Source organism: Rhea americana, unplaced genomic scaffold, assembly GCF_003343005.1.
Source record: "Rhea americana isolate MKP2758 unplaced genomic scaffold, rheAme1 scaffold_504, whole genome shotgun sequence".
Taxonomy (NCBI): Eukaryota; Metazoa; Chordata; class Aves; order Rheiformes; family Rheidae; genus Rhea; species Rhea americana.
Window position 1 is genome coordinate 57193 of NW_028186651.1, and position 23731 is coordinate 80923.

At 47.7% G+C, this 23731-nt stretch overlaps 1 protein-coding gene across 1 annotated transcript in view; it reads right to left on the reverse strand.

Annotated features, from left to right (window-relative positions):
- The window catches only part of PRDM16 (PR/SET domain 16), a 150273-nt gene that overhangs the window by 38056 nt on the left and 88486 nt on the right, over positions 1–23731 (reverse strand). Inside the window, exon 3 of the mRNA XM_085317775.1 lies at positions 7766–7900. Coding sequence (XP_085173901.1) covers positions 7766–7900 — 135 coding nt within the window. The remainder of the gene's footprint in view (positions 1–7765; positions 7901–23731) is intronic.

Genomic DNA, 23731 nt, shown 5'->3' on the forward strand with positions numbered 1-23731 from the left:
CCGCGGGCTCCTCCTGCCGCCGCGCTGCGCGGGCGCGTCGCGACGCTCCGCACCGGGGACACGGGGTAACGGCGCGGCGCGGCGCATGGGGCAGGCTCCGCAGCCCTGCTCGGCTGAGAGCGGCACGSTGGGCTCGGCTTCTCCAGCCGCCCCCGTTTACCTTCCTCGGGAGGGCTTCAAAATCCTGCCACGTCGGATACGTCGGGTGGTYGTATCCTGCGCGCACGCGGAGCAGCGCGACCCGCCCAGCGGAGAGTTCGGGCTGTAAGCTCTCCCTTGCAGCCAGTGTCGGTGACACGGTCACAAAACCAACCGCTCAAGGGGAGAAACGAAAAGCAGCCGCTCGCGGTTTCCCGGACATCCCAAACCCAACGGACGCCTACCCTGGACCCGCCAGAACCCCCGGCACAACTGTCGCTGCGATGTCCCCGCTTCCTTCGCAAGCAGCCCTTCGGGGAAGACGCACCATCCTCACCCTGCGCGTCTTCCAGCCAGCGCGCCAGCAGAGAACTCGTGCAGCTCACTGGCAGCATCTGGCTCTCCCTGCAACGCGCTGAGACCTCAGCTGAGAAGTCTTAAAAGAGTGCAGAACTGATAGCAAGATACTCGCTCACCTACAGATGTCAATAGGTGAACGTACTCCCGGAGGATCGTGCTTTACCGTTTTACACAGACCAGTTTCATTTCTGTGGGTCGCACTGCCAACAAGTGGAATGAGTTTCTCCTTTTTCTAATTATTTTTTATGTGCACTTCAGGTCTGTTTCCTGCCTGTCTTACACACYGAGACAAACGCTGCATCCTTTAGTCAAGCTTTCCTCAAGCCTGAATCCCATTGAGTTTAATGGCAAATTTGCCAGAAAAAAAAAAAGAGAGAGAGAGAGAGGAAAAAGAAAAAAAGGAAAAAGAAAGACTAGGAATAAGTACTGATCGTGAGGCTTGACTCAGTAAATACAAACTGATAATATGCTGTCACTTGCAGCTACCTAAGATAAATAGGAACTCAAAATAGCTCTTAATGAACATTTCTCTATTGGCTAGTAATCCAAAACCAGACAAGCACTAACACACAGCCCACAATCTACAGCTATATCTAGGTCATAGACACATTCATAAATTTTACTTTGAAAATCGTTCAGAATTATAATACTAAATGGTTAACATCACCACTATTTCAGTATCTTGTAATCTATATAATTATTGTATGTAAAAATATTTCTGCAACAGCCTTTCAACAAATACAGTACAAGCTTCATTAATTATTGGGGAAAAGTGGGATTCTGCTGGAGCCACATTAATTTCATGAAACATTTCATTACAATAATTAACTTTGTCTTGCAATCATGCTACTGAAGGTCTGAATTAATTAAAACTACTGCTGTTTCCTTTTTATTTGTTGTGCATTGGAAAAAAAATCAGATTTCGTAATCCATCAGAACATTTACATTTATAAATCATTTATGTCACTCTTTATATAAAAATGCCAAGCATTATTTTTTCTTATTTCTCACAGCAAAAGAGCTCCTTTAATTACTAAAGCACTAAGCCCAGCTATTTTTCTTTAAACATCGGACAGTTAACAGTGTAACTGGTTTGGGGGTAGAACTCTCTCAGAGGACTGAAACTGCTACATTCCTTGGTTTGTGTAAGAATTGTTTTGTATTCCAGACACAGAGTTTTAGAGGAAAAGGAAAGCAAAAGACAGGAACCTCCCTCCCGTTCGGGGCTGATGCACAGCCCTGCTCCGAAGCGCCTCGCGGGGACGCAGCCTCGGTGCCAGAGGCAGCTGCCTCCGGCGCTTGCGTTTCGTTTCGCAGCACCTACCAGCCTGCCTGGTACCAGCGCAGGAAGGCACCGGCAACGCAGAGCCGCGGCGCGCTGCCTCCGGAGGCTGCTGCCCTCCAAAGCGGAGCGCGAAGCAACCGCAGCTGCCGGCGAGCAGCCGCGGGCGAGCTCGGCCTCGGCGACTCTGCCCGGCCGGCGCGGCGGACCGCGCTCGGGCCCGGCYGCTCTCCTGCCCGGCAGCAGCCTTCCCTCGGCCTCAGCCAGGCCACGCTGCTGCCTCTGCCCTTCCCGCAGGCACTGCACTTCGCACCGAGGCGTCCCGGACGCAGGCTGACGGAGCGAGACTATACACGCACGTAACTGCAGCTAACCGCCGGAGTATTCACCCCACGAAGGCAGCAGTAGCGACGTGAAAAAAAGGAAACAACGGAAGTTTTATACCATTTTCCAGATGCATTTAGCAAGTTATTTCATTCTTCTACATTCTTATTCCAGTCCTCATTTAGAAACCCAATTATCTCAGTCAATCACGGCTCTTTTATTCCCTTCAAATATTAATCAAGTAAGAATAAATATTAAAAAATCAGGCTAAAATTATTTTACATTTGAAAAATGGTTTCGCAACGGAAAAAYAGTTAATGAAATTTCTCAGCCAGTCTCTTTCTAAATAACAGCATTTTCATCTGTAAATTGGAAAAAAAAAATCAGAGGTCCAGATTATGCTGTCAGTTACCTCACTAAAAATCCAGAGTAATTCTTTAGACRTTGCTGGGATTATTCCCAAGTTAAAGGAGCATAAAGAACAGAATGGAGTCCTATCTGTGGGAAAAAAACGGGAAAAAAAAGGTGCAAAGGACCACCTCCTCATGTAATACTTCTATTTCTTCTTGAAAAGCAAATGGTTTTGATAAAACGTTTATCCTGGCTCTCATCAACACAACGTCACTTTGTTGTTCCGCGGGTAATCTTCCAGTGCTAAGCTGTTCCTTCCTGCCCAGGCTCAAACCACCACCCGCAGCAGCAGCCTTCTGGGAGCGGGCTGGACGGGAGCCATGGAGCCCCTCTCCAGCGGCATGTAGGCCCTCTCCAACGGCACGCAGACCTTCTCCAACGGCACGCAGACCTTCTCCAACGGCACGCAGACCTTCTCCAACGGCACGCAGACCCTCTCCAACGGCACGCAGACCTTCTCCAACACCACGCAGACCTTCTCCAACACCACGCAGACCTTCTCCAATACCACGCAGACCCTCTCCAACGCCACGCAGACCTTCTCCAACGCCACACAGACCTTCTCCAACGCCACACAGACCCTCTCCAACGNCAGACCTTCTCCAACGCCACACAGACCCTCTCCAACGCCACGCAGACCCTCTCCAACGCCACGCAGACCTTCTCCAACGCCACGCAGACCCTCTCCAACGCCACGCAGACCCTCTCCAACGCCACGCAGACCTTCTCCAACGCCACGCAGACCTTCTCCAACGCCACACAGCCCTTCTCCAACGCCACGCTGCCCCTCTCCAACGCCACGTAGCCCCTCTCCAGCACCACGCAGCCCCTCTCCAATGCCACGTAGACCCTCTCCAATGCCATGCGGCCCCCCCCTCCAACACCACGCAGCCCCTCTCCAACCCAAGTCACTGTGTATGGCACACGCGGCCCCTGCTAGCAACATGAAGGGAACAAAAATGGAAACACTTGACACCACCCAGAAGCTAAAACAGAGGTAAGAGCTAACACCAGCCCAAAGTCAGCAACATGTAGTCACTGGGAAAACTCATCATGGGTTTCTGCCCTAGCAGTCACTCCCGTATGGGCTCAGAGCTCCACTGCTCATCTCCCGGGTGCTCTGAGCACCCAGCACCCGGCAGCATCTTCCCTGCACGCACAGGAAAGAGCATCTGAAGTCAATACAAATTCAACACTCTAAGTGTATCAGAGGGGAAGAACAAGGGCGTTCATTCTGAAGGAGCACCACGGGCCTGGCCCATGAGCCTGTGTTTCTGTGGGGAGTCCATCTGCGTGGATGCTCGGAGGGAGCTGCGGGAGGACGGCTATTACCATGTGTCCCCTCTTCCCCTCCAACCCTCCTTTTATTACTATGGAACTCAAATTGATCCCAGTTAAATAAAAAGCRATGGAGCATAAAAACAAGTTGTACCTTCCAGCTAGGTCTAACTGCAATGGTTCTACCAACTCCAAAAGGGCCTGCCACTTTTGCCATGCTGTTTAGCGGTCCAGTGTTGCTTATGGCTGGGATGAGGAACTTCATTTTGCTATAGAGTCATCTTATTTTAAGTGCCCGAGTTTCCAAACACAGAGACGTTCACATCCAAAAGGCAGCGTGGCTCCTCGCGAGTTCTGAATTCACCAAGCCCCCGGAAACACCCRCAGACATACGTGCTGGCAGAGGGCTTGATTTTTTCCCCTTCCGCTTTTAGTTTTCTTCATAGCCAAACAGATCCACAGCTGTCTTTATTCTTTGAAGCTTCACGATCCAGAAGAAGCATCATTAGCTTCATTAAAAGACGCAACCAGCAGCTAATGCCAGCCCGTTTCCCGAAGAGAAAGCAGCCAGACTCAGTTGTATGCAGAGGTGTGCCAACACTTGGAATTAATTACAAGTCCCGGGACAAACACTATTATTTATAGGGGAGACAATTGTCTCCTCTATAAACAGTAACAGAAAAATCTACAAGGATTTCACTGTGCTGCCGGTTGCCCCACATACTACTGCCACTCGAACGAGTCTATCGGCTGTCATAATCAATAGCTTAGGAAAAAGTATATCCTGACCTTGACATTACTTCCCCTTGCCCCCGAAGCGGCGGGTGCCTCTGCTTATCAATCACCGCCGTCTGCCGCGTTTGTACCCCGCGCTTTTTCATTCCCACCAGCTGGCCCGACCTGAGAGGCTTCACTTGCTCGGGAAAGAGGGCTGAGGGGGAGAAGCTGTTCGGCTTTGCGACTCGCTCACTATATTCCACACCGTTTGGTTTTCCTCCTACTGAAGGACCGTTAGTGCTTCGCCCCCCCCTTCCCCATTTACGTAAGTTTTGGTGAATTTATGTTTTCAAAAGTTGTAAAAGAATGGCTATTACAGAGGGAAAAAAAAAGATGATGACTGTGTGTGATAAACAGCTGTTCTTTCCCATCAGGTTGTGGTGTACACTGAAACGTGCACAACTAAAACTCTCCAGATGAGGGAAAAGGACAGAAAGATATGCAGTGGACTGGGCTTAGAATAAAATGCGATACAAACAGCTGTTTTACCTTTTTGCCAAAACTTACATATATGTTATCCTTAATCTAAGCTTTATAAGGGCCTGAGAAAAGCCAGGAGTCTACAAATTAACATTTTAAAAAGAAGTGTGAATTCACGTCAAAATGACGTGTATCGACTCATTTTCTTTCCCCGGTCTAAGATTTCTTTAAGAAGCCCAAATTCTGATATTTTTTTCCTTCCTTTAGGATTTATTTGCMTTTTTCTACTGCTGCTGTTGAAGATCCATGGAACCAGCTTCCTCGCCCTTGCAAGGGTGAACGCTCGGAAAAAGCGCCATCTGAGCAGACCACGGAGGAAAACTGTACTGCTGAGGCGAAAAGTGAACGTAACTGGACGAAGCCCTAGTCACATACGAGGCGGTGCCAAAAGCTCTAGCCACTGGATGCAGTTGCACTGGTTCTGTTAAATCTTCTGGGAGTCCACGGAGGCATCACTGAGCTTAAGAGCCTGTGCTCAGGTGCTCACAAGGGATGCACCCAAAGGGAGCCAGGCGCTTCGCAGGCTGCCTGCAAGCCGCTGTCGTCTGCACAGAACGAGGGACTGCAGAAGATCTAAAAGGTAGGGGAAGATGCAACGGCGCCTACGCTGTTTCTCCCGTCACTCCACGAGACTGTGATACGGAGGCGCGGAGCAGCGCACGGCGCGCGGCGAGGAGCGGACGATAWCGTCCTCGGTGCAGGAGCGCTTGTGAGCAGCGCTGAGCGGGCGCTGAAGCAGCCAGCAGTTCCCTGGAACTCAGCAGTCGGAAGTTCAGAGGCTTCTGCCTCAAGCTTTTCTAGATTGCTGCAGTCATGAACATCCGTGATATCCTTGCAATTTTTCTGCAGCCAAAGTTATTTACAAGCATTTTAAAACGGGACAAAGAAGTTTACAAAATGGACTCATGCTTTGGCGCAACCTGAGCTCTTCTCATTTCACATGTGTTGGCTTACTTCTGATTCGCTCCGACTTTCAGGTCAGCAACAAATTTTTTGAACGCTTTTGTTAGAAACACATTTTTCCACCCTCAACTCATTTTTTTGTTTATCCAGATACGCCCCGTGTTTGCTAGCTGGCAGTAATAYTAAGATGGCATTTCTCATTGAAGTTAGGCCTGAACTAGCAACTCGAACTGTACTCAATTTGAGGTTTGTGAAACTCCCAACTTGGATTGCTCATCTTGAATCCATTTTTGRTTTTAAGCTTCAAAGAACTTTACAAACATTAGCTAATTAATCCTTGCAATACCCTATCATCTGCACAGAGGGGAAAGGTTACCGAGTCTTTTGGACTAGCATTATCATAATCATATTAACTCCATGTAATACCTTTCCCCCACACCCACATCTGCAGACTGGCATTTCTATAATATGCCTATTCGGGTTTTATTGTTTTTTCTCAGCAGCCTCCCAAACCACCCTCCCACCCTCAGGCCCTTCTTAAATGCAGACAAAAACTGAGTTCGCAGCTTGGGATCAGGCTGCCTATCCACCGCTGTCAACTTGTAGCATAAACTTTCTACAGTTTTGATGGCACCAGAATACCACCACGGCTCTCCGCTTGCCTCATTTTTGCTTTATTAGCAGAATCTATGTTTCACACCAACTGTCAACGCTTCACACAATCTTGCCCCACCACAGGAGGGGTCAAGGGCTAGCAGATCCCATGATGCTAGGGGCTTTAGAAAAATCATCTTATTTACACCAGCAGCAGAGCTGCTGAACGGATGTCCCCCTCGGCCACTTCCACTCAGTGCTGCTACGATACAAATCCAGCTAAATTGCAGACAAAATACCTAGCATAACTCGAGGCTGGGACTTATTACCCTCCGCTGTGGTTTCCAGAATGACTTAGATATTCCATTGCTCGTAATTAGATCCTTTCTGCCACGAGAATACAAAGAAAAGTGCACGCCAGCTTCTCTGCGTGCACACGCAGAGCTGATAACCCTGCCTCCAAGTGAAGAGCATCAGGGAACGCAAAGAGTCAACAGTGAGGGCTGCACATCTCAAAATCTCCCTGGCTACCGCTTACATTTCACTAGCCCTTATTAGAGACAGGCCTGGGCCAGGAACAGTTAACCCACATCATCGCAGCTCTGCGTCATTTCGCTTGCTATTTCCTCAAGGGGATGGTCTGCAAGGGGGAGTCAATGTGCGATCAGGTCTGGGAGAGGTCTGCCGAACTCCACCTGTTTGCACCAACTTTCCACATGCACTTCATTAGTGTACAAAAACACAAAGCGGCTTACTCTACTTGCAAAGAGAACTGAGGTCCTTCAGGTGAAGGTTTTCCACAACAGAAAAGTTAGTGCTTTGTAAACACAGAGTTTACTGCACGTTAATATCCCATTCCCTCCTCCTGAGACAGCAACCCSAGTAATCCAGCCGTATTTCTTCAGCAGTCAAGAGAAGCCCGAACCCGTCCGTTGGCCTCAAGAGCGTAAGCGGCAGCTCTGCAGCGGCAGCCTTTCTACGTGGCTTTAGCTCTGAGAACCTCACGGGAAAGATGAGATTCCTCCACGTTTCTAGTTTAACTCCCACAAGAGAGAGCTAAAGCAGCCAGGTCAGGTCTCTAATCTCAACYGTCTTGGGGGGTGTTTTATCACCTGAATTCTCCCTGTGATGTTTCAGGTTTTCTCTAAACAACCCACCCTACTATCCCTTGAAGCGGTGAGGTGAACGCAGCAACCTGGTAATTGCCGAAATCGTTACCTGGTCATTAACGTGACACACGGCTAGGTTCTGTTCATCACAGGAACAGGCCACACGGATGTATTTCAGCCAGTTCCCAGCTCCGCTCTGGCTAGCATCAACACAGAATTTCTCATTTCCCAGGTCATCAGCAATCTGTAGAAGAAGAGGAGGTGGAAAATGGGTCATCTGATGCCAAATGATAGATACAGAAAGAAAGGAGAATTATTTACAATGCAGCAATCCAAACGAGACACACAAAGAAGGAGAAAACTTGATGGTACGTATAATAAATAAAGACATACGACTAGATTAAAATCYGCTCTTAAGGACTAATCAGAAATTCCCTGGTCGGAAGAATCCCCGGGGACATAAGCCAGGGCTGTCTGCGGGTAGCGGCTCAGGACCGGCACCGTTACGGAGACGAAAGCGCAGTGCCAACATCCCCACCAGCTTCAACGGTTAGAACAGATCAACTTCTCTCAACTGCACTCATTTTAATGACTAAGCGCTTAAACCTGCCATCTTCGTAACATGTATTTTACCCTTTGATGTATAAACATTTTTTATTATAAACTTCAAAAAAAAATCATTTTTTTTCAGTGAAAGTTTCAAAACAGGTCGCTTTCCATAGGGACGTGAAATCACGTTTTTTAAAAAAACGCTGCAACCAACGATACTTTCACTTACATAACCAGCACACTGGAGAAAGTCAGCAACACCGGAGGACCTGTGTGGTCACAAGCGAGGTAAAATTTGGCTAGCGTGCAAAAGACGCACCCTTCCCAACGAAAAGAAACCAAACCAGCCCCCACAAACGCCTAGAAGTCCAGGCGTGAAAAGGGGGTTAATTCGAGGGCTGTGGTCCACGCCTTGCCCCTCCCCGCCCCACGAAGAGCCCTGGCTCGTCTCCCTTCCTCGGGCACGGACGGACCTTTGACAAGACTAACGCGGGCTCGGCGCTGCCGGGCCTCCCCGCTCGCGGCCGCCGAGGCCCCGGGCAGGAGCCTCCCGCGGCGGACGCAGGCCCCCTTCCAGAGGGGAAAGGGATGAGGGAGCACGGGAGCTTTCCCGCACGGCCGGGGCTCCRGCCACGGCAAAGCGCGACCAGAGCTGGACGCGGCCCAGGGCGCCGGGCTTTCGAGCTCTCCACGCCGAGAAGACGAGCTGCTTCGCTCCGCACCTGCTAAAGCGTCCCGACCGCCTTCAGGGGCCGCACCCCAGCCCGAACCGCAGCAGAGCGGCCCTGAGCTTGCGAAGCTCCCGGGGAGAGGGCCGCAGCGGGGAGGAACAGCCACAGACACGGGTCCAACCCGCGCGCCGCTGCCACGCAGACCCGCACCGTCGTAGCTGCTCCTCCAGCTACCAGGACGCACCAGGACGGCCAGGGTTAGGCTACACGCCCAAGCAAAGCACAACGCGAAAACCCAGTCGGGAACGCGCCGGTTAAAAACGGGTAAGAATCACGCTGAACGCACATATCACGCACACAGGGCCTGGCAAAGCGCTTCGTCGCCCCCTCGTTTTTMCTGTAGATACCACCCTCAAAATCGGTTGCATTTGTTCAGGGACTTGAAGTTTCTGAAAGAACCACCGGGTTATGCTGAATTTATTACGACCGTGCCCTTCTGCAGTGATTCAAAGAGGACGWGGACCACAGAAGTCCCTGCTCGTCCTCAGCAAGACTCCTGCTCAGCACCTCCCCGTACCTGCTTGCTGCCCTTACGTCCCCTTCAGCTCTGCTCGTAATTTTGCATGTCCGATAAAAGGCAGCAGTGTCAGAAGGAGTCAATCTAAYATCAGGCAGGCTTTGCAAGAAAAAAAGGAGAGAGATGTGTTCCTAATGTGGATTCAGCAGTTTCACTGAGTTTACTCGAGCTAAAATAATAGCGACTCGCGTTTTGTCTCAGGGAACCTCTAGGAACGTGGAGCTTGACTGAAGCTGTTGACTGYTGTTAAGACTAAAGCACTTGTCCTGGCCCTACTGATCCCAAATGAGCTAAAGAGGTTAAATACCCAAACCAGCACCTTAGCGGGGAGGAGGGGAGACCCACGTAGAGAAAAAACAAGTGACATCAGCACCTGTAGAAATAGTTTGGATAACAAAACTGAGGCGAATCGTGGATGTTCAGCTGCTGATTTGAAGACACTGAACAGTTTGGGTAGCCTGCAGCAGCACTCCACTGACCTCCCAATACATGCAACTTAGGCTGCAGATTAGAGCAGCAGTAAGTGAAATTAGGCCAGCCCAGGAAAACAAGATGGCAAATTGCAAGACTGCAAAATCAGTCTGTCCTATCTCACAGGCTCTTTCCTATTCCAGATGGGTTTGGTTGAAGACACTTCAGACAGTTCTGGAAAGAAACAGAATTCAGCTCAAATACACCAACTGTTTTGCAAGGCCCCTGCATAAAGCTCGACAGCTCTGCTTCAAGATGAGGTCCTCTCTTAGCTAGAAATCACCTGAAACTCAGTGGTTTTATCTGAGTGGAGCTGTAAAACCCAAACTGGGGGCGTGAAATCTCACAAGTCGTAAYGAGAAAAAAAGTTTGCATGAAACCCTGGGAACGTAAGCCCCAGTTTTTCACACACACTCACTCTATTCCATAAATAAAACAAAATATAATGAACTAACGCCAGCATTGCTGCTGAACTGTATTTTGCGTATTACTATTCCATACTGTGTGGTATGCTTTTCTTGTTTTCAGTAAGGACCTTTTGGGATTAGAACAGCTGGAAAACAAAATAGCTGTTACAGAAGTAGAAGACGGTGGACAATTATTACAAGCCATACAATTGTCGAACGGCAGTAAGTTACCACTTGCCAGCTGCAACACAGTAAAAAATGTGAGTTCTCCTGCCTCACGACACATATGAGTAAAAGATATTTGTTTTTTATAGGGACTTTTCTAGGTTTTTGCTATCACATTTTTATTTTGCAATTGCAATGGGCTGCAAGCATGCAGGCAGTCCACTGATAAAAGGCTACAGCTCAAGCCAAAAAAATTGTAATTGCTTTTGGGCACATGGACAGACCCTGAGACGGTGATCAGGGTAGTGCGGTGTGCAATGCCGTATCTGCACACGGGCTTGAGCAACTCTGTGAAGGYCTTCACAATTTATGAGGAATCAGGAAACACTGCAGAAAAGGAGCGGTACCACTCACGTGTCATTTCCCTGCAGCGCGGAAGCATCGCTGTCGAGCAGCACGCACAGATAGGAAATACTGAGCTGGCAGTTAAGCCGCCGAAGATGGAGTCCAGACTCCTCCTTTCAAGACTCCTCACGCAGGATCAAGATCTCAACCTGCGTCTTCCCCAAAAGGCGTCTCTTCCTTTGCGTTCAAACCGCACCGGACACAACGGGTCCTGACCCYAGGCACAGCTTTGTCAGATCAATAACACGCACCCCAGGGAGGTATTGCTCCTGAACGTCATGCCTTCTGACTGAGAGGTAAAGCTCCTCTGCCACGCCGGGGTTCGCGCTACACGGAGCAGAGGCAGAGCTCCCTTAGAACGGCACTCTTAAAGTGCGCTGCCTTTCCACGCGTGGCCAGGAGACCCGACTCTGCCATTCATTTCTTCCACGTGCTGCAGTGTCACCAGCCTACTAGTTCGGAGGAAGAAACATTCATCAAGGATGAGCAAAAATCAATCACAACAGGATGCAATGACATGGAACAGATTAACAAAGTTGCTCAGAACGGCCAGTCTACAGTTCTGCCCGGCATAAAGTGTTTTAAGTCTAGACACCTAACTTTCTGATTTTCAAGGAATATTATTTTTCTGATTAACAACAGTTTAAACAGCTTTTTACTGTGTGCGCCTGACTGGCAGCAAGGGAGGACAACAGTAGATACAGGTTTAACTACTTCATCCCTGGCAGTGAGGTATTCGCTAGTTACTTGGTACAAAAATAAAAGCAAAATACTACCTACAAGAACACAGGTTAATCTTATAAATCTGGCCTTTAAATGACAATTGTTGCATAAAAATGCTGGTATTTGCAAACACGTAGTATTTGACTTCCCCCTAGAGCTGAAGTGAGAAATAAAGGTGATATCTCCAAGGTTGACAAAGAGTGTGTTTTTACCATAAATGTCCAYCTACTATGATGCTTTTCTATTTGTCTAACAAAGAGTCAAATTGCCTGAAAGGGATGATTTTTCTCAGACTTGGTGAGATGTAGTATGTATAATCAACTGAGCAAACCAAGTGCTGCAGCACAGTTACAGAGTAGAGGCATTCTTGAGTAAATCCAGCTCTGTGGTTATCACCTCTAATGAGATCAAGATTGCACACCCACGCTCCTTTCTGATGTTCTATATGAAAGTCACAGCACAATTTTAAMAATACCGAAAAATCCAATAGTAATCACAAAGCAGAAGTGCAAAGTGTATTTTTTCCGCTGTCAAGCATATGCACACACACAATGATCTTCTAAGTCTCTCTTCCCCCCCAATAAAAAACTGCAGAAAAACAAAAGTTGTAATCTTTTACTGCCTCTTCTTCCAGTTTAGACYAGAAGAAAATCAGAAATTTCCTTAAATCAACTGTTTACAAGTCACTGTCAGTAGCAACAAAGATTTCTGTATTTTAAGTCTTGTTTTTGTAACCCCCAGAAAAGATTCATTGTGTTTATGCTTTTTAGAAGAAGCACGACCAGCGCTAAGAGGCAAGCGATTCACCGAAGAACTCCAAATACAGAAAGAAAAGGGAGACGCAGGAAGGGAGTATTATCTGTCGGTACTCTAAAGTCAGCAGATGGAGGCACGGAGGAATTCATCCYGAAGCGGCTGCGGAGAGGCTGCCTGATCGGGGCTGTACTCTCAAAACAGCCCCAGCTGCATCTACTAAAGCAGCCGGCAACCCACAGGTGAGACCAGCACTAGGCTCTTCTCTGCCAAGGACTAACCTGTTGCTTTCACCACMAGACCATTCACCCACAGAAATCCCTTTTCTCTTGAACAGATTTAGGCTGACCTCAGATATTTAGCACCAACAGCAAAAAAAGATGCCACAGAAGAAAATAGAGAACCACATATATAGTTACCAGGAGTGGGAGCTGTTGGAGTTGAAATCTAGCAGGTTCAATTCCACTTGCTCTTTGCAYTTGGGCAAGTTTTGAAATCAGTGAGGCAATACAGAGGTAGCCGATGGATAATTTGGCCCAGACATTGAGAGAAGTAATTAGGGAAGAGGAAAAAAGGGGGGGGGAGAAGAGGAGGAGGGAATGGGTAAAAAAAAAAAAAAGTGGGGGATGGAAAAGCAATTTGTAGTTGGTAATTGGTAGCATTTTTGCTAGTCAAAAACTACCTCTTACCACTATTCCGGGCTGTTTCAGGACAAGGCGCATTACCATCTTGGTTATCTGACATCTCGGCTATTGGGATCACTGCCCCACAAAGCTCTGCTCAGCGCAAGAACACGTTTGCCTGTGTTCTGCCCTATCTTTCCCCTAGATTTAACCACAGGCCATCTGAGACAGACGTATGAACCTGCAGATCTGCTGGAAAACAAGGCTTTCATCTGTGTTGCAGCCTGTGGGCATCGTCATAAAACTACTTACCGTAGGTGAGAACACTCTTTGACTCAACTCCCCTCGTGGGTCTTCCGTTTTATCCCATCCAGCCAGTACCTTAGCATGGATCTCTCATGGCTTCCTTTTCACTGAACATGTCAAAACCTAAGCTCAYCCGTTTTCTACTTCCCTCCACTGCAGATGGCAATCTTACTATACGCTTTGTATTTGCTAACCTAAATCACCTCTCTYCATTTTTGTCTTCAAACCTTACAGTTCCTCCACGTATTCCCAGCTCCACTCCCCCTTCCCGGCTGATAACAGTGCCGTGATTGTGTCTCGCCGAGCCATTTGCTATCTTTTCCCAGTCCAGAGTCCCTGTYGCTCTCCTCTGCAGTCTATTTGGTTAAAACAAATGCACCTTCATGTTCATTTGGAGTAAAAGCTTTTAAATTGGCCTATTGCAGAGACATGAATTTTGGATCCAGACCTAGAACGCTGGCTGCGGCTGTGGTTCAGACTCATCTTTATCCAGCCAAAAGGAAATTGTTCTCATGTTCCAGGACTCACTTTGCAGCTTCATCTGCTTTCTGCTGAATAGCATTCAGGATTTGAATCCAAAAGGCTCATTGATCTTGCAGAGACTCTGTTTCATAATTTATTAACATCAGAAATGCTGAGTTATGAAGCAAAAGTTATGGAAAAATTCTCTTGAACATTTACAATTTTTTTTGCACATCATTTGAGGTTTCCTGCTTCTCTAATTTGTGGGCTCTCTGTTGGGTTGTTTCTTTCACGTTTTAATGGGCAGAGTCCAACATTTGGCCTCAGCAGAGGTGTGCTGTAGCGCTGGAATGCCTAGGGATCTGTCGTCAGTTAGCTTAATGGATTCCTAGTGTGCATGAAGAAACGAAGCAACCATGAGTTTGCCATCAGTGACCCAGCGTCCTGTTGCTATAACATCCCTCCCCAGAAGCTGAAAGTGTAATAAACCTTCTCATCCCATAGTTGCAGGATCTGCCTTTGACAGTTTGGCTGATGTACGAATTTTATTTGGCAGGAGTTAGAGGGAGATTTTTTTCTCTTTTTTTCTTTTTGCTTTAATGACCCACAAGCTGATTTAGAGCAATAAACTGTTGCCATGAAGTTTTGTTGTGTTTCTTTTAAATAAAGGGGAGGGGGGCTGCTACAATTTATGACTTTCAGAAGTAACTGAAACAGAAAGTCCATTCTTGCCACAAAACGCAGAGAAAAAAAATTCATCCAGAGAAACACCTCTGCCAATGTGTAGACACGAAGCCTGGATGAACTCATAAATTCAGCACTCTGCCTGCAATTAACCAGGCTTCCTGGTGATTTGACAAAGAGTTAATGAGAAACGTGTCAGACMAAAACAGGTCACGAGACTGAAAACTGATGGGAAGAGCAGCTGAGCCAAACCCAACTTGTTTGCTCCCCCTTAGCTTAGGGCCACAGCAAAAGCTCTAAGTCTGTTTGGTGAAAACTACTTCATGCTGCATACAGGAAATTTCTTGCCCAAAGGAAGGTCCTCCAGCACAGCTCCGAGGCAGTTCCCCATCCAGACCAAAAATGCCATGTGACAAGGAGAGCTCCTACCTGTGCTTTAATTTATGAGTGTGCGCTAGACCTCTTGCGTGACCCTGGGCAAGCTACTTAGGCCCTCATCTTATAAAGCCCTGTGCATGTCCCCAGGATGCGTGCATGCAAATAATCCTGGTGATTTCAGGGACCTCTCATATGAGTGAAATCGTAAGTGTTATTAAATGACTGCAGGATCAGAAATCTACACGTGACCGACTTGCTGGCTCTGCAAACTGGTTATGGGACTATTCTCAGGGTCGTCCTCAGATTGCATTCATTCGTATTTGCAAGAATACTTTCAGATTTTCAGTGTGCATAGGAAACAAGGGCTCTACGACAAAAGTGCAATATGTTCAATCATTCAGAAAGCTTGGGACGTGAAAAGAAATCTTGAGTGATTTCCTGCTGTGAAACAAGCACGATCGCGACTGGTCATTACTGAGACTGAACTGGGAGAACCACACATTTGGGGCAACCCAGTGAGATGAGCACCGAGAAAGAGGGGATCCGCTGCGCAAGATGGGTGCGATGGCTGTGGAGCAGCCAGCTGCCTCGGGCAGCTGCTGGAGGGCACCACGCCACTGCAGCCGACGGGAAAGAAACCAACGCAGGTTTTAACAGAACGAACGCCTTCGAGTCTTCACCCCGCTCAAGCCATGCAKATCCGGAGTGCAACTCTTCCCTTAGCACATGAGTTTCTGAACCTGTTGCTTTCGCTACCGTATTAYGTGGTTTCATGAGGGATTTGAAGGAAAAATATCAGCAATCTGCAGGGAAGGCTGTTACTGAGACATACTTCTGTCAAGAAAAAAATAAGCTTCTCATTCTTTTTTCCCATCRTATCAAAAGAGTAGTAGAAATCGGATGAAACAAGGCTGTTCTACTACAATGTCTTGCTCAGTTTCCAAAGCAAAGAAGTCTGAAAAGCAACAAGCTTTGTAAAGGAGTCTGAAGTTCTTGTCCATATGTGAATCAAACAGAACCTTTCGAAGATCTGCCCATTATTAATCGCTCTTCTCTTAGATACCAGCACAAAACAGTYAGTATTCCGCATTATCAATTAGCTTTGCATGAGGATAGAAAGTGAAACTGCAGTGTCGCTGATGTGTCTTTCAAGCACAGCAGATTCCTTCCAGCTGAATTTACATTAGACCTGACTGTAAATACAAAACCTCTTAGGAGAAACCCAGAGCAGCAATAATTACACAGCAAACCATTTGCGGAGCTCATTAAACATGATCTCTGTGAAAGCATCCTCCTTTGCTACAAAGCAGCTCGATGCAACATGTACCAGAGTGTTTCAGAAGTTGCACTGCTTACATGGCAGAGCAAGTTYGGTGCAAAAGGATAAAGAGGAGCAGCCAAGGCCTGTTGGGGAAAATCAACACTGCTCTGCTTTCCTTATCCCGTATGTGCTATTGCTTATATTCCTGCTTCAGAGGTGTAGCTTTATTACACAGAAGATAACCCTAAATACGCAGGATGTCAGGGAAGGYGCTATAATTCCTGTTGAGGCATTAAACAAATTCCTCCTCGCTTTCACTCCTCTCCACGCACGTTCCCCTTTACCTCYCTTTTCCTGTTTGAGGGGAATTGGCTAAACTTGCACCGTGCACACTTGCACATCTAATCGCCAGGCGGTAAAACATAAAGTAAAAACATCGAAACAGAAKAAGACTTCTAAGATGATGGCAAGCGTTTATCTCAACAAAAGCTCATTTTTCACTAGTACCATAATTCCTACCACCCTGATTTAAATTAAATAGTAAACTGTAAAAAATCAGGCTAGAATCAAACTACAGGGTTGCCTCAGATGTTGTRCGCACAAGTCCAAAAGGGATTTCCAATTCCTTGCGATATACATATTCACGAATTTTGAAGCTTTCTTCCTCCCAGACGAAGGGCTCAAGGCATCACAYTTCTCTATCATACTTCATTTTGCCTCGTTTTAGAACTAGCAATTGCTAAGGCTCTAAAAGCTTAATAGACAAGAAGTAAATGGGAAGTCAAGACAGCAGTCTGGATCTGATAAAGGGACGGCAGCGAGTGTTTGCAGGCAGATGAGGGTTTGGAATTTTATGACATTTCACTTTAATTAGGAAGAGGGAACAGAAACACGAAGCACAGCAGCACTGAATTTCTCATGCCGTTCCAAGGGATTAAAGCGGACACGATTTGCTAGCATCTCACAGCTCCTGTGGAGATTCAGAACGCCTTAGGCCACGATTAGCTTGCTCCCATGCAAGAAGGGAGAGGTGGCGCTGAAACGGGTCTTCCCAATGAAAGCGTGCCCGTTAGCCAAGGGGAAGGAGGGCCAGAGCAGCGCTCTCGGCGAAAGGGAGCAGCACGCAGGCGGGGAGGCTGAGCAGAACCTTCCCACGGTGCGACTGGAACGATTTCCGCTGGTAGGCTCTCCAGGACCCGTCCCAGCACCTGAGCCACAGAACTCCAGCCAGCTCTTCTCAACCCCCCTTTCCTAGCGGGCCGTCGAAACGAGCTTTGCTGTTTCTCAGAAGTGAGCAATTCCCGTAACCCAGCTGAAGGCGCTGCTGATACCCGATAGCAAGCTGTCTCCCCAAGCCTCCCCGAGCAGGAGGCGGCTCCGCCACAGAGGAGACGCAGAGCTCAGCAACTCCCACCCCCGGTCCAGTTTGGAAGTGCGACTCTGGAGCACCCGCCGAGCAGAACACATGGTTCAACGTTACCTTAAACAGATCTGAAAGCCATCAAGACTTAACCTCCTTGCTCTAAAAGCTCGCTGTAGGCCTTTCGGTGGTGACCAGCTTCTGGGATTTTGCCACTTTTAGCAGCAATGCGGTTTTTTGGAAATGGTAGACGTCATGCTACAAGCCCCTGTTTCCTGGTGCAAAGGCGCCGAAGAAATCGACGGTGCCCTCAGCAGCCAGAGCGCTCTGTCCGGCCCCTTTCGCCATTGCCTGCTCAGCACTCGCGGCTCTTAGAAGTATTCACACATGTGCTGCTTTGGCCTGAAGAAAATGATTCTCGTCTGAAGTTACAACGCATCGTTCTTAACTACGCTAAAGATGGGCTTACCATATCCTTAGGTACGTGGCAACATATGCAGTACAAAACAGCTTCTTTTTGCTGTCCGTAAACACCGCAAATTAGGAGTCTGGGGCCCCAAATCACGTGGCTGTCTTAAAATTCACGAGATTATAAAAAACTACTGCTGAGTTCTTTTTGGTTTCTTTCTGTTTTCTGAGTCTGCTGTCTGTAACAGATTCACCCTGGGGGCTTTTCTCCCCACCTCCGCAATTAAGAAACCTGAGGTTCTGTCCTAATCACTTGTTTCCAGGGACCAGGGCTTTACACTAGACATGGTGAGACACACATCATCTGTAAGGACAGAAATCAAACCAAAGCAATCCATTCCTTCCCCTTCTCTGCACCCAAACGGTGCTGGTGCTGTAAAGAAAATGCAGACTGTTAAGAATAAATTCTGCTCTGCTTCTTCAGGTGTATTTGGGCTATTTCCCTAGATCAGTACTTATRGAGGTTACTGCTGCTCATTTTAAATTATTTCTTATTACTACATCTTTATTTTAATAATGTTTTGGGAACGGAGTTGTGGAACACCACTAGCATGTAGACCTCTTCAGAATGATTTACGGAAGCACTGAGTGCCAAAACCATTTGCCACATTTTACGCACTGGCCAAAAAAGTAGCACCACATTTGAAGTAAGAACTTCAAATGTCCATTCACACTGCTAATATTAATTACAACCTTATATACCAGCCTTTTTAGAGCTTTAGCAAAGTCCAGCGAAGGATCTCCCGTGAGCAGATCCGTATGAAATATCCTTGTCTTAGGGTCTCCCGCAAGCCACTTTCTCTGGAAGAACCCTGGCCGCTATTTGACAGTCCTGGCAGCTCCCCTCCCTTTCCCTGCAAACCCTCAGACTGTACTTGATCATTAATAATATATGAAACAAATTATAACCTCAATTCTCCAGATGCCCCAGGGAAAGGTGAATGAATAGCTGACGTTCTTGAAATTACACGTATTTTCAATTTAATTAATAGATTTGGGGAGATATGGCCCAGGTTTAAGTAACAGGAAGATTCAGACAAGCGATGCCAGACAGTTAAGCCCACGCCATGTGATGGCTTTGATGCATGAGACTTCTGTGCCTCGCTCTCCGAAAAACCCAGAAAAGAACTATTCTTAAAGCTCAATATAGCAAGGTATCCTGTCTTCTTGCTTCGGTGCTAGGGCCCTATTTTTACCTCAAACACCTAAGCAGTTTATCGCAGTGGCCAAGTCAAACTCTCTGGCAGGGAATTAAAAGTACCGGGCATCAAAATTACGGGGAATCAAAATTAGTGGCAGGGCAGCACCGCGGGCAGCTAGGTGCTCGCTGCGAAAAGCTCGGCCCTCCCACCGCAAGAGCTGCCGACGCTGCGGCTCAGAGGACGAGGGAGGGCAGCCCGGCGGCACCCGGGTACCCCACCCCGCCAGCGCGCTCGCAGCAGCATCTCCTGGTCAGACGGGGCACCCGGGACAACGGCACRGACGAAGCCTGCGTGCAGACCGTGAGGTTTCTGCTCGGATACGCTGAGAAACTCGGCGTCTACAGGTATAAACCTCTACATCTTACCAACTGTAAATTCAGTATTCCTAAAAACTAGGTTAAATGRGGGCTAAAATTTTCCAGCAAGGAGATATGCAACACATAGGGTTGCAACCCCTTCTTATCTGTCACAGCAGAACGTACGATGGCAAGCAAACGGTCCGGGCGCATTACCCTGGAAGCGCACGCTTTTTGCAGTTTTAGCTGTAAGGGCCTCGATTCACAGGCCTTCGGAGGCGCGAAACCGCGGCGCTCGCGAGGCGGGCCGGCACTGAGAGCGAAACGGGAGGACGCTGCAGGTTTCCCTCCCGCGCCACGCAGCCCGCCAAAACCAGGAAGAGCAGAGCCCCGCTCAAAGGGCTCCGAAGACGAAGCAGCCGCCTCGCACCAAGCCAAACTGCCGCTCGATGCAGTGACAGCGTAGCGCTCASCTCTCGTGAAGCTGAGATGTGTGACTTCTTCAGAGCTCATATTTACCGAGAACATCATCAAAGGAAGGTGCAAAGAGGAGGCGATGAAGCTGTGCACCCGCCCCACAGCGGCACCCCCCCTGCTGAGCTGCATCCTGCATAAAAGCGACCTATTGATTTCTTTTAAAATACAGAGAAACAAGACGGCAAGGGACCTGCCCACGCAGAGGCAGAACCCACCACGTGTGGGGGCCCAGAAGGCGGCTTGTGCCGGGGGGATGCTCAGGCCGGCAGCTGACAGCAGGCAGCTGCTGGCGGTGCCAGGTGGGCCTCGCCTCCCGGAGCCACGGCGGGCAGGGCCGCGGCACCGCAGCAGACCCCGAGACCCCGCGCGGCTCTCAGCCGGGCTGGGGAGGACCGCCAGGCCGTCGTAAGCAGCCGCTCACCTTGCCTCGGGCTGCTGCCGGGAGGAGGAGGACAGCTACCCCGCTTCGGGGCGCCGCTCCTCTGCTCTGACCTCGGAGAACTTAGTACAGAAGCATCCAGGCTTCCCCTGTGCCTTTGCCTCGCAGCATGGGCAACGGGAAACCTTGCTGAGTAACAAAAGCAGGGAAAGGAAAGCAAACCCTCAGAGCGCGGCCAGCCCCTGCCCAGTCGGCCTCCCTCGGGAGGTGAAGATCACCCGTATGCTGCGAGCGTTAACGGAGAACTTCTCCATCTCGGAATCCCCGTGCACGATTCCTCCCTAATCCGGCGTCACCGAAACGAAGGCTTGGGACACCGGGGCGGGCAGGACACCTTTGCCCAAAATGGTTTGTTTCGSCACTAGCAAACGAGTGTTTGGAGTCCATTCCTACCTGAAGATATCTTTGGATATCCTTTACCAAAGGGAAAGCTCCCTGCAAGGAAGCTTTATTTTCACTCTACAGATGCATATAAATGAGTAAAGTGGTTTTCCTTCAARCTTAAAAGCTAAGTACAGGCCCATAAGTCCTGACTTACCTGCCCTGGCCTGTAAACAACTTTGCCCCCTAACAAAATCACTCAAATCGGGAAAGAATTATAGGGTGCTCGCTTCTCATCAAAATCTCAGATCCACGAATTTTCCTACAAGCTACACAATTTGACGTCCAAGGCAAGTCCATCAGATACACTTCATGCACATCCGAAGGGGAAAGGTGCCAGGTCGATAACATAAATTATTTGCCAGTCCAACAGCAACAACAACGCGGTACTTATGACAGGTCCTGCAGGAAGTGTGTCCTGGTAATGAAGGTGTGCAGCCAAAAGGTTGGACTAGAGCTATCCACATACTTTGGCATCTCTAATATTAACAGCTCTTTATGAGACATCCCTGAGCTGATCGTGTTGCAGTTTCTAAAATGTTCTGAGTGTTGCTATAGAATCATAATAGTTAGATACGTTAGATCATCTGGTCTATCTCCCTGCCAGGAGAGGATTACTCTCTGCAAGACGTTTGCAAGCCGTTTTTCCAATACGCTTTTAAATAGCTCTGGCCTCAGAGGGTCCACCACTTCAGTGGGAGGCAAAGGAACGCCGTAGTTCAAGTGAACCTGAATATTCCCCTGCTCAATTTTATCTCATTACTGCCCCTTGTTACTCTTGCTTATATCAGTCACAGGAAAACGCAGTGCCAGATAAGGCCTTCTCATGCTGTTCACTAGAAAGAGAAGTGACATGTAATATTCCTAGCTCACTGAGCACCTTATCTACAGCCCTTTTACTTCCATCTAGGATCCTAAAACAATTACCTTCCTTTTTTGACATTTGTGTCCTTCAAAGAAATTTGACTATTAACCTCTTATGCAATTATGTAGAAATATCCTCCCCACCTTTTTTTTAGTGAAGTGCTAGGCTCCTTCAAGCCAAAACTTGTTGCTCTTTTGAAAATCATGACTAATGAAAGACTGATTCAATTATATTCTTCTAAAGCTTGACGATTTGACCTCTCCTCAGCTGAAACTAAACAAATACCTTGTCTGACATCACAAATTGCAATCTTATCRCAACAAATTTGCAACCCAATCACAAGGGTAAATTGCATAGTCCCAAGTGCCATCTGGACGAACTTTACCCCAAGCCAATTCACCAACTTACGAAATTATGTACTCCTGGGAATTCATTCTAACGATAAATCTGCCCGTTGAATGTGCTGAGAAACCTCGCTTCAAAATCTCCWCCTCAAATCTTATACCATCTCTGGGTCAAAAGACAGTTCAGCAGAGTGACGTTGTTACGGTGACTGCTCAGATGGCAAGCCACAGCAAAGCGTCCAACGGAAGGTACGCGGATGCCTCTGCTCAGGCGCCTTTCTTCCGGCAATTCCAACGCATCTGGGTCTCTGGCAGAGGGTCTCAAAACAGCACGTCATCTGACACAGCATGTATCTTGCAATGCCTCAGCAAGGCAGGCTTGAGTTAAGGAGACTCTGGTAGCCTCCACACAGAAATTTCTACCTCCTGCGGGCACTTCTCTTAAGTCTTAGAGACACTGCCAAAGAACTAAAGTCAACATTTTGCATTTTGATTCACCTTCTAATCCAATGGGCAAGTGTTTCCTCTGTTCTTAAAATGAACTCTTTTCAAGCCGAACATCAAGAAAAGAAGTTAGTAACGTCTACGCTTTTAAGCARTCTGTCAACCCTCAGAAAGCCAGACTTCCACTCAGAAGACAGAGCTGCAGATGACAAACATTTGCCCTGGTACAGTATGGGAAAATGCTTCTGCTCTTAAAATAAAGGACTGTACATGAGGAATCTCAGGTCAGCAAAAGGGATCCTACATCCCGTTCGTACCTGCCTTTTCCTGCTAGGTAAACAGGGAAAACATTTGTTCCTCGAACAGAATTCGCTTGCTGCTGGGGGTTTCTCTTTTCCAAAATGAACACTTTTCCACCACTGAAATACTGTTGGAAAAAGTTTCAAAGACTCTTCAGGTGTTTAGAAGGCTCACCTGCAAATCATCTTAAGTCTTCTTCATTGACAGATGGAGATGCTGTTTGAGMGTTTCCTTCTGAGCTTATTTTGAAGTTAAAAGGCATAGATTATAAAACAAAAGACTTCAAAACCTTCTTCAAACTACAATAAAACGTATTCACRTAGTGCTAAGTAGGAAGGACCGTATCACGTTTTTTACCAGTTCTTTAGCATGCAAAATAATTGAAGCATACTGAGAAAATGACAATATTATCTTCATCCCTTTTGAAAACACCCACACAGTATGTTCAAGCATCTATTCAACCTTGGAACACTGCTGAAACAGTTTATTAAGACCTAATCCTACGGCCTTTAAAGAAAAAATCTAATAGCACAGTATTTCTATGGCATAAATAATTCTTGTGTGTATCTGGCAGCTCCATGAATTCTCTGAGGACGACCATAAATTCAATTATACCAAATTAAATCTGAACATATATAAGCCACATAACATCTTAATTGGGGCAATTCTTAACTTTTTGGGAAGAACCATACAACAGCAGAGCCTGCAAAGATGATACGACACACATGCTTTTCTCCCTTGCGCTGCCGGTTTTATTAATTGCCGTGGCAGAGATATGTTTATATTGATGTTGTCAGTGTGTGAATAAAGCCTCATGGACAAAAACGGTTTAATTAAAGCAGAAAAACGTGGTTTATGGGTGGTTAGCAAATCCGCTCTTTAAAGTCAGTAAAGCTTTCCTAAGCGATTAGACGCAAATAAATCTTAGGGAAACATTCGCACCGAACGCCCCTTCTACGTTTTACAGGGGGGCGCACCCTAAAAGCCCCGAGCAGGGGCACGGACACGGCTGCCGCCGCCGCTTCCCACGGCCGCCGCTCCCACGGCCGCCGCTCCCACGGCCG